Source organism: Nipponia nippon, unplaced genomic scaffold (genome assembly GCF_047370975.1).
Source record: "Nipponia nippon isolate SJK-2023a ecotype South Korea unplaced genomic scaffold, ASM4737097v1 scaffold_3, whole genome shotgun sequence".
Classification (NCBI taxonomy): domain Eukaryota; kingdom Metazoa; phylum Chordata; class Aves; order Pelecaniformes; family Threskiornithidae; genus Nipponia; species Nipponia nippon.
The window spans coordinates 40652831-40666828 of NW_028262347.1; the positions used below are offsets into that span (position 1 = coordinate 40652831).

The following is a 13998-nucleotide window of genomic DNA, read 5'->3' on the forward strand; positions in this document are numbered from 1 at the left end:
TAAACGTCCCTGAAGGGAAATGTGGCTTTCCTATTTGGATAGAAGTTAGTCCCTGTGCTTCTCACAAGTAACAGAACCCTGCCCGTATATACTATATCGAACGTCAAACTGACCTGCGACACTCGTAATGAAAACACCCTGCCCCACAAGCAAAGCTGCCTGGGGGCGCGTGATTCCTCAGAGCAGTCAACCACCGCAAGATCGTTTGCAGCTGTTTACGGTGACTCTGCTACGGGTGGCCTAACACCCATGTGGACACACTGCATGGTGAACTTGGAATCTCAACACGACGTAGATGCTATCTTCAGACAAAATAAACTCCTCAGAAACAGAAACAAAGACATTTATTGCAAATAAAAATTCACATTCACATCATTAAATCTTATGAATTATAAGGAGGTAATTTTGCAAATTGTGAAGCATCCATGTGCACAAGGGCTGCCATTTTCATCAGAACAGCTGCCTGGGACATGCCTATATTTATCTGAATGTGCCAAGCCAAATATCCTTCTATCTACAAAGGTTTTGATTTGGCTGGTGACATCATTCTGACACTTCGATGGTTTCATTTTTTCTGGATCTGGCAGTAGAGGCTCATAGAAAACCCCATACCGAGAATCTGGAAAATAAAGACATTTCTGGTATTACTTGGCAGTCCTGGAAATCCCAGGATACAGCCAATACACAGTGGGAACATTTTGTTTGCAAATGTCTTGGATTTACATGCAGGCTAAATCTGCTATACAGAAGATCTTTTCCAATGTAATTCTTAAAGAACATGACTCTAGAATATAGCCATTTTAATGAAATCAGTATGTACCACAGGTAAGACTGCAGACATGATGGAAAGCTTTCATTTGTTTAAAAGATGGATTGCCTCTGTGGATGGGGAACCCTGTAACTCTGGGGGTTTAAAATGGAGTTGTTAGCTGCAATGGAGCAGCATATATAGAGAAGTTTAAGAAATTCAGACAAAAATTCAATCTTTTATTTTCTAAGAAAGTTGGGGGAACTTTCTGATTCCATTGCGTATTCTAAGGATTGTTTCCCTTTAAAATCTCTCTTCTTTTCCACTGTCACTCTCTTTTATGTAAATATATATATAAAGGCATACGTGAGTATATGTATATGTGTCTATACACATACCCAGCTGTTTTGAGTGGCAAATGATCATGCAACAATTATTTTATATTCATCAGTAATAGATTTGGGATAGAAACACTGAGTCCACTAAAGAAGCTGTTGCTTGAAATGTAAAATTCCGTAGGGTCACCTTCTGTAGTGGGAATTACTGGGTGAAATTCCACAGCCTGTGACAGACAGCTGGAGAGATCAGAAGATCAGAAAGTTTCCTTCTGAATTTAAAATTAACCAGTCTGTGAAGGTGTTCCACAAAAGTGGAAAGTATCCAAGTGACATTTATGAAGCCATGAACACCAGGATGCTTCATTTCTTTAAGGAAGAGACAGTGGAGAGTGTACAGAACATGGGGATACAGCTAAGATGAGGGGATGAACTCACAGCTGGAATAAGCTGGCAGGGCTTCCCTGACATACCATGCCCGCATTTTCACTTGTGCCCAAGTGAAACTGGGCCCTTCTTCTAGGTATCATTTCCACTAACAGGGTGAGCTGAAACTATTAACAGCCCACAAGTGGCATAATGGAGCAGGCAGAGGGGGGAACGCTAGGGAAGAGCACTTTTCCTTGCCTGCTTCTTTTAATCTGGGTTTTTCCAGAGCAGAGGGACAGTTAAGCATGTGGCCTTTGATTTGCAATCACTTGAGAAGTCATGATATGTTAATATCTTTGGAAAGGTTAAATGTTTATCAAGTGTAAATTGCCAGCTGACAATTTGTACCAGCTGAGGCTCATATTGTTTATTCATGACGTTTTCTAATCCTTTTATGGTTGGGAGAGGCAGCCACCACAGAAAAATGCCAACTGGAGAACAGGGAAGAACGATGGCCAATGAACTAAAGGCTACAACTCACATAACTGCAGTAACTAGAGCAAAGTGACTTATAACTTACCTTCAGGATACAGATGCAATTTTACACTTCTATTATATTTTAAAGGCCTTTTAATATTGGTGTATTTCACCTATTTTCCCCCCAAAGTCTACATATAGGTGGGAGACCTGACCCCCCACATTTAGCACCTTAAATACCATGAAGCCTGTGCCGAGTAAGAAGTTAGTGGCCTGTCCTCTCCCAGCGCTGCAGCTGTGTAACTCTTCCCCGCTTACTATTATTTTCCTGGAAATGTATTTTTGAGTTGGGGCTCTTGCCCACTCTTCTACCACGAGGAGCAATCCTCTGCCAATGACGTTAAGAAGTTTTCACTCAGAATAACAGACTGAACTCTGCACAGCAATCTTCGTCATTTCTGCTTTTCCCTCAAACATCCATCGGCGGGGGGCAGGGGAGGAGGGAAGCCACAGAGGAATAGTGAAAAGAAAGAAAATGACCGAAGAAAGCAACATGATGAAATCCCCTGTTTCTTTGTCATTTTCTCCTAATCAAAGCCTATCATTCATCAAGTAGCTGACTGGATAACCTCACTGTTTTTTCTCCTCTCTTTGGAGAAAATTTTGCATGTTATTCTTCAGCGTATGATGAAGCAATTAAAATAAAGAGCTTACATACTCTGTTTTTTTTTACACACAGGAATATATGGAGCAGCACAGCAGGTGTGCACTCAGGCACATTCACGCACCACCTTGATGCCTAAATTATGCCCTCGGAGTAATAATTTTGTATCATAATTTCTCCGTGATAAGAATATGCAGTTTAGGGGCTAAGTTTTCTTAAGACTTTTTCCTCAAGCAAAGGAGAGTGAAGAAAAGACTGGCTATTCTGCCTTGTGTCTTCCTGGGGCTGGGTATCCACACACCCCTCTGTCCACAGGGCTCGCTGTCAAGGCACAGCCCGGCTCCAGAACCGTCAAATCTTTGCGGAAAAAGTGCCACGTGATACACTTCTACACTTATACAGGCAGCAGGGTGGTCTGATCCCACCTGAAGTTCTCAGCTCAGCAGCCATATACTGTTTATATGAAACAACGGTAAGATTATAGCTAAGGTGAGAGGTGGTTTCCCCTTGCCTACTAATTGAGCAAGCCAGGTGTTTTAATCCCATTCCCAATGTAATTTCTAAGTAGAACATACTGCTTGTCAGCTACTAAATATTTTAATGGTGTATACTGGTACCTCGATAATGGCCAGTCCAAAGGCGATCCCCATAATTATCAGCAGATGGTCTTTAAGGTAATCGGCAATCACATTTCCACAAGGCTGAAAAATAAGACAAAATGATTAATTACAGGTAAGCAATATTATCCTAAGGTTATTAGGAATGCACCCTCTAAAATAACTCCTCTCACACTCTCTCTCCTTCTTTCTTTCTCTGTTAAAGAAAGGCTATTTGAATTTACTCTGGCTTGTTGCTAACAAAGAACACAGCTATATGCGTCTTGTTAGAAGGATATCTAGTCTTTGCCTTCCCAAATATGAAGATGAATTTAGTACCATAAAATGGTACGATTTCAAATGAAGACATGCGGTTGTAATGCCTAATGTTTGCATGATATTCAGTTGACAAGGAAAGAAGCATTTATTCTTACTTTGACTTGATAATCAGTCACTACTAGGAAAGAGTCAACACAGCAATGACCAGATCTGAAAGAGAACTTCAGTTTCCTGCTAATCTGATCTTTGGATTTGAAACTTCAAAGCCTATTATTAGAATCGGGCTCAACTATCAATATTTGGATATAAAACCTAACTTAAATATTAATTTTGACAAATGTTTGGTGGTCTTGGGCTGCGGCTGGGCTGAAGAGAGTGATCGTATCTGAAGTTCTATGCAGAGCTACTCTCCTTTTTAATAAATGCATACATCTGTTCTTATAATGACTACATCTTCTCCAGGCATTGACAATACTCCTTTTGCAAACTGTAGGGAAAGCCAAGTACGGCTTAAATCCATCAAAACTATGGTACCGTTCCAACACTACAACTGCTTTCTCCCCAGATATAGTTATATTCTTTCACCATATTTCCTCCCTCACTGTAAACACATGGGTCTTCTCCTTCTAGTCCTTCTAAAAACACTCTGATTTAAGCTGACTCAGAACTGCACTGAATTTCAAATCTTTTTTCCTGGATCACAAGAGTTGAATGCCTTTACTAGCATCTAACACCACCATGAAATCTGTGTGTTCATGTGAGCGATATCTTGCACCTGCACTAATTTCACTGATGGCTTCTCATGTGTCCTTTGAGGGTTTGTCTGAGGCCAAGAAGACCTTAAAATGTGGCCAAAACAGACTCTTTGTATACATCTTATTTCCAGATTGGGTTCTGGCACCCTCTACTTAACCAGACTGTTCCCTTGCTTTAAAACAGTATTTGCTTCTGTGGGACTGCACAGGGAGGAAATTAGTGTTCAGGCAGGACCTGGCTGAGGAGCTATGCGTTTAGAAAAGTATACAACCAGAGTTGGACATTTGCTAAAATCTGCTTTGTGCTAGGTGCAGATTGGCAAGCTTTGTACTACCAGCATACTAAAAATGCAGGTATCGTGTGCTAGTTTTCCACTTTTTTCCATATTTTTCTTTGTATGCATGGAGTCCAAATTTTCATATAAGGAGACAGATAAATCTTGTAATTAATTAATTGAGATCTATGCTGCCCACCTACCAATTTTTGAGTATGCTTTCTTGTTGCCTGTCACCAGACATGGCCTTAACTGCCACAAGCTTTTCAAAAGGCTGTACTTGTAGGAAATTACACCTTGAGTATGCTGCCATGAAGCCTACAACATGTAAGGTTTCTTTCCAGCAGATCCTGCAAAATGACTGTGGGGTTTTTTATTAAAGGACTATAAAACCCCAAAGGTCTTGCATTTAATGTGTTCATTTTTCAATATCCCTTAGCCCTTTGAAAGCCTCTGAGTCAACATGTCTACCACCAGAATGAGCCGGGGTGGGAACACAACCTTCTGAGGGAGGAATGAGAACCAAAGGGTAGCTGATGTGCTGCTCTGACCCTGACCCCAAAGCCATAATAGTTTTCACCCACAGTAACCATGCAGACTGCTGAGGTGCACAGCTAAAATCGAGGCATCCCAAGAAGAGGAAGCAGCAGCATATTTCAGGTACGCACAGTAATTTCCTATCAGATGGCACGGGGCAATTCTGGCTAACGAAGAGAAGGCACAGCTTTGCCTTTTTGGAAAGATACAGAACTACTGACTATGCCAGTCACCAAAGACAACCTCAGGTTAAGACGTCCTTTTGGAACAGAGAGTGGAATATTATATTTTTCTTACCTCTTTATAAACGTATCTGCCTTGAAACATGAAGCAGCGGTTTGGTGATAGGTCCTCTAGTTGACACTGACAGATTTTATTGCTACCAGTACCACTATTAAAATTTTTTCCCCAGTCTGCAGGTCCATTCAGCAAACCACAGCACTCGTTCTGCAAGAAAGGAGGAAATGGGGAGATGAGGAAAAAAGTGGTGATTTGCAGTTTGAGGAGAGTAGGCAAGGGAGCTGAGAGGAACGGTGAAGGAGAAATTTCCTTTCAGCTTTTCCCATGTGGAGGTTGTCCCAAACCGGTGTCTCAAACGCCCTTTACATTTCCATACCAGTTATAAGAATGTAAGTGCACAAGTTTAAAAAAAAAGAAAAAAAAAGGCAAAAAGTGCAGATTTTCAGTATACAGTGCTCAAAAAACATTAACATACTATAAAGCTAGTAATTGTCAGTGCCAGAATGGAACTGGAACATGGAACAACGCTGGGTATAGTATTTTTTGAGAATCAAGTCTTCTTTCTGCAGGTTATACTCGCAGAAGGTAACAGCTCCTGTAACATCCACATTTCATATCTTGAAAAGCCAGGCTGAAAATGTAAAATTCAGGCACATAAAACTCTGAAATCTAGAAAAATAACCACCTTGAATGATGGTTAGCACTTTAAATTAGAAATGGTCTGAGGAGGCCCGGGCTCCATTTGGGGTTTGTGAAACCTAAACCAGGTGCAGTTTCACTTCATGTTCCACTTTATTCAAGCCACTAAAGCTCAGGGGTGCAGGCTTGGGTTTGAGGTCCTCCCTCTTTTAAAAAGCAGCTGGAAATGTTCACATAATTTCACATAAAAGCAAAGGCCGTGGGACATAATAAAGCAATCCTGGTCTATTTAAAAATTAATGCAGTAATTACGGGATTTTTTTCATTTTGCTCACCCTTCAATCATCTCTCCAGGGAGCTGCTTATTATATCAGAAGAAATAAGCTGGCTCAGAGGCAGACAACAGGCTGGAGGTGGAATGGGGAAGAAGTAGAAGTAACATAAGCCACCCAAATATTGTTTCTCACTTCCCTTTCTTTCACACCAGTGGCCTTTAAAAGTATAGGAATTCTTTAAGCCTACCCATCAAAGTCATCACCCATTGGGGACTAAAAAAAAAATAACAGCAGGCACTCTGTCAATGTATAGACACAGGTACTAGTGGGAGGGGTAGGGGTGTACACCATCAATGATACCAGTGAGATTCAAGGGTATTCTCTGTGTGATACCCAGGAGCAAGCTGGCACTAAGTGTCCACCTTCTGAGGTCCTGCAGGTGGGGGAAGCCAGGATAAATATAAGCACAGTGAAAACAAACCTTCCTTTTATCATATTTTCTTCCCCCTTCTTGCACAGCAAAGTATGGCATTTAATGACTTCATAGCAATAGGATATTCCCAATGAAATGCACTCCTGAATTTTTCCTTATCACTGGGGTTATCTTGCCTTAAGAGTACTGGATAGTTCTTAGCTGAGATGCAGTGGAGGAGAAACGTCCCTTCAGAAGGGAAAGCTGTAACAAAGGAGCAGGCGGCCTTATCATGAAAGAGCTTAGCTAACTGGCAGTCTCACTTGGGTGTTTTGTGTCCTTGCTCCATTGCTCTTATAAACACTATTGCACAAAGAAATCATCACAGCAAGCCCATGTCATGTCAAGAGAGCAGAAGCCCCTTGCGTAGTGTTTTAACTTGCATTTAAGCCAGACCCTTCCCCATCCCCAGGGAATGAAATTCAAATCTATGGCAGAATAGCCATAAAATGAAGCACAGACAAATGCTAGAGATGGAACAGATAGCAACAGCCCCTGCCCTTTGTTACATTTTAATTACCATTCTCTCAAACTTCTGGAACTTCTCTTGAAACGCTTTAGATTCTTCTGTAGAGCTTTGCAATGAATTCACACTCGCCTGGAGAGTCTTGTTAAGCGATGTTTCAATCTGCAAGTCCAAATATTTTGTTAGTTTTCGGGGTAGAAACAAAACGCTGGGAAGACATCAATGAAAATGCAGAATAATACTGTACCTGAGATCGGTACACAGCTCCTAAAATACCTCCTGTGATCTGAAGGATCAGGATCAGAAGCAGTCCAATAAAAAACTAGGAAGAAAACAAAAGGGGGAGAAAACTATAGTACTTTTGACCAAGATGATATGATTTCTTCTAAGTGAATGTTAAGCCTTCATGTGCTTGAATAACCATGAAGGTAGAATGAACTGAAGTTCCAGTCAGAGCTCCTCCAGTTATTCCTTCTTTGGCAAAGGGGGTGCTTGAGATGGAGTGTTCTCAGATGGTGATCAAAACAAGGTGCACACCAGAGCAGTAGCATGATGGGCCGTGTGTAGGTGAGAGGTGTTGGGCAGGAGGACAGGGAGAATGTTCTAGGAGGACCAGCAAAGGAGCAACTGGGAATTTATGAAGTTAAATGGGATAGGTAGTGGGGGAGGACTGGTGGAAGGAACTTTGGTGATGGTTGGATGGAAAAAAAGCTAGTGACATGCTTGGGGCTCTCTGCACCCTGTCTTCTTGTTGATGAGACCACCGATCATTTTTTCTGCAGTAGAATTCAGAAGGGGCTCAAGCACAAGGTAAGCAATGAAAATACATGATCATAATCAAGCATTTGGTTAAACAAAAAGGCCCCCATCCTCATTTGATACTACTTGCAAGGACCTTATCCATCAAATGTAGCTGTGGCCTGTTAAAGGTAGCCAAATGCTTTTCTTTCTTACCAACAGCAGCATGCACCGGCTCTCCTTTATGGCACCACAGCACCCCAGAAACCCAAGGACCATAATGATGGAGCCCACGGCTATCAGCAGATCAACCCCTGCAAACAGGCTGTTGTCTATCTCCAACTCCTGAAAAGAGAGGGGAAAAAATCTTTCAGCTACAAGAAGCTCTTCCTAAAAACATCTGTATCCCCCAAAACAAGAGAAGCACTTCATAACTAATAAATATACAGATTAGCAACCATGCAGAAATTCTGATCCAGAAATAAACAAACCTCTAGTGCCCCGTTCTTAAACATTTTGTTGGGCAGCTCAGTAGAACCTGGCTTTTCACAGTCTTTGTCTCTGCACAAGATGAAAGTCAACTTTACAGAGTAAATAAAGATCTCTTGTCTTTAAAGTGGCTTTCAGCTAGTTTTCAGTCGATGAATCTTTCTTTTTACTGGAAGTAGCAAAATCGATTATCATGAAATCTCTCCTACATTAACCAAATGTTAAAGAAACAAAACCTCGGTTTGTCATTAGAAGGCCAGGAACGTACTCTGTGGCTGTTCCTGAGAGAACACTTCTCAGAGCGATGCTGGATATACTAGAGAAATAGTTAGATGCATTGTCCAAAGCAGCTTACTTTTTCTTTTTTTAGGCATGATCTCTAATATTACCCTCAGAGATGAGGACTGTATTTTGATGTGTGGGACATTCAACTAAACAATTCATATACCTCAATATTATTAAATATCAAATTATTCAGTTCCCACAGGACTGGCAAAGGCCAAAGGCCAAAATAGAGAAAAATGTTCAAAGAATATTTTCTAGTGTGGCTGGTGCCAAGACTAGCAAAAATGTCTGGAAGTTGTCACATTTATCTTCTGATGGAAATTGCAAAGGTATATAGACAAGTATAATTTGAAGAATGTGTTGTTCTTTCCCCTTCCAAGTTGGACTGAACCTCCTGTTATTTATTCTTAGAAAGCTCTATTCATCTACAGCCAAATCCTTATGGTCTGCTCAATTATTACTCGGGCAAAACATGCATTGGTTTTGAATGGGAACTTTGCCTGCCTACAGGCAAAAATGTGAGAAAATGCTTTCAATTTTGGTCCCTACTCTGAATTCACAGTTTTTGGGGAGTACTAAATGTCGCTGCAGGAAACCGGTTTGGGACACACTTAAGTATGCTTTTCTGAATAGGAAATCTCTCAAAAAAATAAGAAAGGATAATAGTGGTTACGGTTTTCCAAGCTCCACTGTACCATCTGAGCCATCATACTAGAGATGGTCAGCTAGCAAGTATGGCAATTTTAGCTTCTTGTAAAATGTTGATTGAGGAGTGAAAGTTGTCATTCTTCCTCTTCCACAGCAGAGAACGGCAGAGCTCTACACCATGACCTAATTTACCCCATGGCACAACATCATCGTGGACTGAGTTCTGTTGCATCCATCCTCTGCCAGACATGAGACATCTGGGATTGGCTAAGGGCAACAGCGTCATCAGCCAAATGGCAAGAAATATATAAAGCTATCTTCTTATCTCCACCATCTTTTTATTTCCAGATGGGAAAATACTGACTTAAAAATTATCGTTCTTAACTGACGGACTGCGGTAGAGCAGCAGGTGAGTGATCTGAAGATTTGCAACTTAATCTATATTAAAGGCTTGATCTGAAAGCTGAAAAAAATGTCACACCTGGCCATTTTTTCACTTCTATGGCCAGAAAGCCTTTTTGGAAATAGAAGCATGCAAATTAAATTTTCAAATTCATTTACATTTCTATGGCCCAAATTCACAAGAAGAAATATAATGCTTAAACCTTGGAGTCAGATTGTTCTTCCCGTTAGTATAACAAAGCACCAACATACGAAGATTGCACAGTGCCTTTCAGAGAAGCAGCTATGAGCTGTGAAATCAGCTTCACTCAAGGCTGGCAGAAAACCTACTGTGAATCAGAGGGCAGTGCCACTGGGAACACGCTTGGCAAAAGGTTGGCTGGACCCACAGGGCCAAAGAGCCTTTGCACCAACAGGACCAGCCTCTGCTGCGTGTCTGCAAGATCAAGGGCTCCTCAAAATTGTATTTTCCCTGGCTTTGCAGAAAAGGAAAGTCATAAAACCTGAAGTAATTTAATAACCCAGACAAAATCCAGGAGGGGAACTCAGGGGCTTTCTCCTCCCCTCCAGGAGGGCTGTTAGCCCATTTTAATCCCAAGTAAGGATTTTTGGGTCTCTAAAACTCTTTCTATATAAATATGAGGGGAACAGGATAATGTGTTTTTAAGGAGCCACTGAAAATAGAAGGGAAAAATCCTTGCTGCCTTTCAAAGTTGCATTTACTGGGGAAATAAGAATTGTGTTATTGAAGACAGTGAGAAAGGTAAAAATATTCCCTACAAACATATCGAAGTAACCCTAGGAATATACATGACTATAGTGTTTTAATAGGAAAAGACATTGAAAATTCTAGGAGCCGCATGGCTCCTCATTATTCTCTCTAACACTGAAATCAATAACAAAACCATCATTAGTTTTCATTAGAGGAGAGAGAGACACATGTTTTCCAGCAGAAATCAGTGTGCGTCTGCAAGAACCTACATTAATAACACTAGAAGACACTTCTTGTAGTCACATGTCTATGCTTATGTCAATCACTTTATCTGACTACCTGCACCATCTTGTTTAATCTTAAACATCATAAAATGCATTAATCTTTAGCCACACAAACCACCTCAACAAAAACATAACAAATTTGTGGAAATGAAGATGGGAAATGAAAGTGTGTGCAGTAGCTTCCACATTTAAGTGGTTCTGGTATGACTGCATGCATTTACCTGCTGAGCGTTTTTGCTAACACGTATCCATACAGAGACTCCCAAAATAACGGAACCACACACCTGCAGGAGAAAATAAAGAATGTTTAGAAAGATCAGCAATTTTAGATTAAAGTTCAGCATCCAAATTACACCAGATGCTGGCCAAAATTCTGAAATCACTTGTCTGGCAAAGTGAAAGAAACATGAATTGCTGGAGTGTAGAACATTGATTCACATCCAGGAAACTTCATAGTTAAGTCTTCAGTTATGCATCCAATCCCTGATATTTCTACCTCCTAGGACTCCACATTTCCTTGATGATTTATACATGTGGTTGGGAAGCACACAGAAATATTCTGTCAGATGAGAGAGGAATATAAATTGCTATTGTACGTATATAACATGGCTGTAAAGAACATTATTTCTTGTATAATGGAAACACATGAGATTTGATAAAGGATGTTTGTATAAATGTTGTTTCTAGAATTATTCAGGACACATCTAGAGACATACTCTCTATAGTAAAACTATCAGGAAATGTTCTAAATAAACAGCAGTCTTTGTGCTGTTTGTATTGCAACCATACCTGGCCATCTCCAATCCTTAGAATATTCCTCCTATAAAATGCCTGTAGTTATTATTTCCGTTACATTTTTACAGAAAACAACCATACTCAGTCATGTACATGTGAAAGTTAGACCGGGATGACTTGCTTTAAGATGTTGAAGTCAGGGCAGATGAATCCCAGGTCCAGACATGTTCCCTAATCACTAGTCGTGCTCCTGTTTAGTTGATCGTTGGTACCATTCCACTATGCGCCAGTCACCCTATTCCTAAACTTGTCCGTGACGATTCTTACACAGAATATCTCTTTATTAAGTGTTGGAGACAGGTAATTAAGAGGCTAATCAGGTGTAAGGATTGTGCTTACTGAGCCAACTGGTAGGAAAGAGAAATCACTGAGAACCAGAGACTAGTCAGATTTAGACTTATCTTCCTCTATGCCATTAGTGCTCAAGCCACAAATGGCCCTGAAATGTTGTTATGAGCTTCCCATGAAGACTGGGACTGTTCCTAACCTTTTAAAATTAAAAGAGCTATTTTTATATGTTTTAGATAATTTTTCTTAAAAAATACTTTCCCCGCAAAAGGTTTCATATAATATTCAGCATCAAAGACCATAACGACTTTAGCAGATTATTTAATATGGAACAGAGCCAGCACTCAGACATGCGTACCACACATTTTCCTGCTCTAAGTCAAGCTCCTGTAAGTACATTTTAAACATGAAAAGGAAAGTTGTACAATCGATGACAGCTATATCATGTTATCAAATTTAACTAGAACTCCCTACTGAAACCTTCTGAATCCCACTGAATCCGCCTAGAAACTGATAGTATCATATGACTCTATATTTGTGTCTTGTTCAGCAGCACTATGCGAGCTGTGTGGCTATGCACCAGACAACAGGGGCTCACTAATGTGAAAATTTCCACTGAAGCAGCTATTGCTACAAATCCAAACAGAATTTGGCCCACTGCCTTATTTGTTACATAGGACCTCCCGGAAAAATACAGCACAGTAGTAGAAATAAATTTAGCTGAATGTACAGGAACTTACCAATCAGATGGGAATGCTACAATATTTATTTCCTTCATTCAAAAAAGAAACATCATTTACAAATCAAAATTTTTAGTAAGGTGTATATATTTCAATTATAAAAATGCAGTTGGTTCAGGCTGATAAAAAATGCTCCATTTCAGTAAAATCTTTATGTTTTGTTTCTTTTTATTTTCATACTATACAAAGTGTACAAGAACACACAAAGAAAAGTTTTGAAATAAGAAATCATAAGCATCTGTTCCCACAGAGTCCAAGTCGAACATTTCAAGTTTGCTGGAATACTCCATCCTAATGATTAAATTTTCTTAAAATAAAGTTTTGACTAAAGAAACTTTTGTTTCGGGAAATTTCATTTTTAATGAACCAGTATTTTCCAATGAAATAAAAAGAGTGGCTTTGAAAAGGTGCTCACCCATTTTCCCCAAACTAGATGGCTAGCGTAGTTTTGCCTCAACCCTTGACCAAGAATCAGTGACCTCATCACGGTCTCATAAGCTGACCAGGAACAGGACTGTTGTCCCTCAAATTCAATTGATCCTTCTCTTCTCGAGCCCTTCAGTCTTGGGGTGGTGAAGAAATACAGCCTAGTTAAATTAGTATCACCTCAGATGAGCCTGCTGTGACTCTGGACCTGCAGCATATCAAGACTCTGCACTTCTCAGACACGGGAATACCAAACCTATGGGGAATTCCCTCCACTGGCACACACTTTTTAAGCAACCAGTTTAAGGGTATCAGAAGGAGCTTTCTACAAGGTTACTCCTGTTCAGGAAAACATTTGACTGGAATACTTCCTTGAGATACCTGGAATTAAGTCCTAGGAAAGTCCTACAGAGAATGCAGTCTGGGGCTCAGCATACCTGCTAAGTTTGTGTTGCTACTTTCAGGGATCGAGCTGTTCAGATGTAAGGTATGGGATAGGGGCCACTTTGGCTGTAGATGGGACTGCAAGTCTGGTATCAACAACTGATCAAAGATTGCTCTGTCACTGACCGGATTGCCTCAAACTAGGATCAGACATCAATACTTAGTGAAAAGAAATGGTAATTCTACAATTTTGCGTGATGTGGAGTAGCAGAAGCTGACAGAATGAGGGCAGCAGGTGAGACTGGATATCCTGCCAACCCTGAAGAAGGGAAAGAGGAAAAATCTGACCTACGTGTCAGGTTTAATGCACAAAACTGACTTAAGATTAACTTAAAGACTATTAAAAGCTCCATATAGGCACCCAGCTCCAAAGCACAGGTCTTCAAAAGCCCGCGCTCAGCTTTCTTTCACCAGACTGGGAGGATGGAAAACTCTATGGACACGCTGGAGCCCAGCACGGGGCTCATGGGGCTGTAGGTTCCCAGGGGGCACACGTCATGTAGTGAAGCCAGAGCCACTTTGCAGAGCTAGTTTAGGCTGTTCCAGGGCCCACCCACTTAGTGCTATGCTGTAAGAGCTGCTTAGAAAAAGGCATCAGGAGGCTGGAAAGCCCATTCCTG

The 13998-nt window shown here is 40.7% G+C and overlaps 1 protein-coding gene across 3 annotated transcripts in view; it reads right to left on the reverse strand.

Moving 5' to 3' along the window:
* Positions 1–412: 412 nt before the first annotated feature.
* Positions 413–13998, reverse strand: part of TSPAN8 (tetraspanin 8) — a 31863-nt gene continuing 18277 nt past the window's right edge. For all 3 annotated transcript variants that reach the window (XM_087766537.1, XM_087766538.1, XM_009463191.2), the window contains 7 exons: positions 10907–10969; positions 8082–8210; positions 7375–7449; positions 7182–7289; positions 5333–5482; positions 3211–3294; positions 413–619 (listed from right to left, as the gene is read on the reverse strand). In XM_087766537.1, coding sequence (XP_087622663.1) covers positions 566–619; positions 3211–3294; positions 5333–5482; positions 7182–7289; positions 7375–7449; positions 8082–8210; positions 10907–10969 — 663 coding nt within the window. In that variant the 3' untranslated portion in view covers positions 413–565. The remainder of the gene's footprint in view (positions 620–3210; positions 3295–5332; positions 5483–7181; positions 7290–7374; positions 7450–8081; positions 8211–10906; positions 10970–13998) is intronic.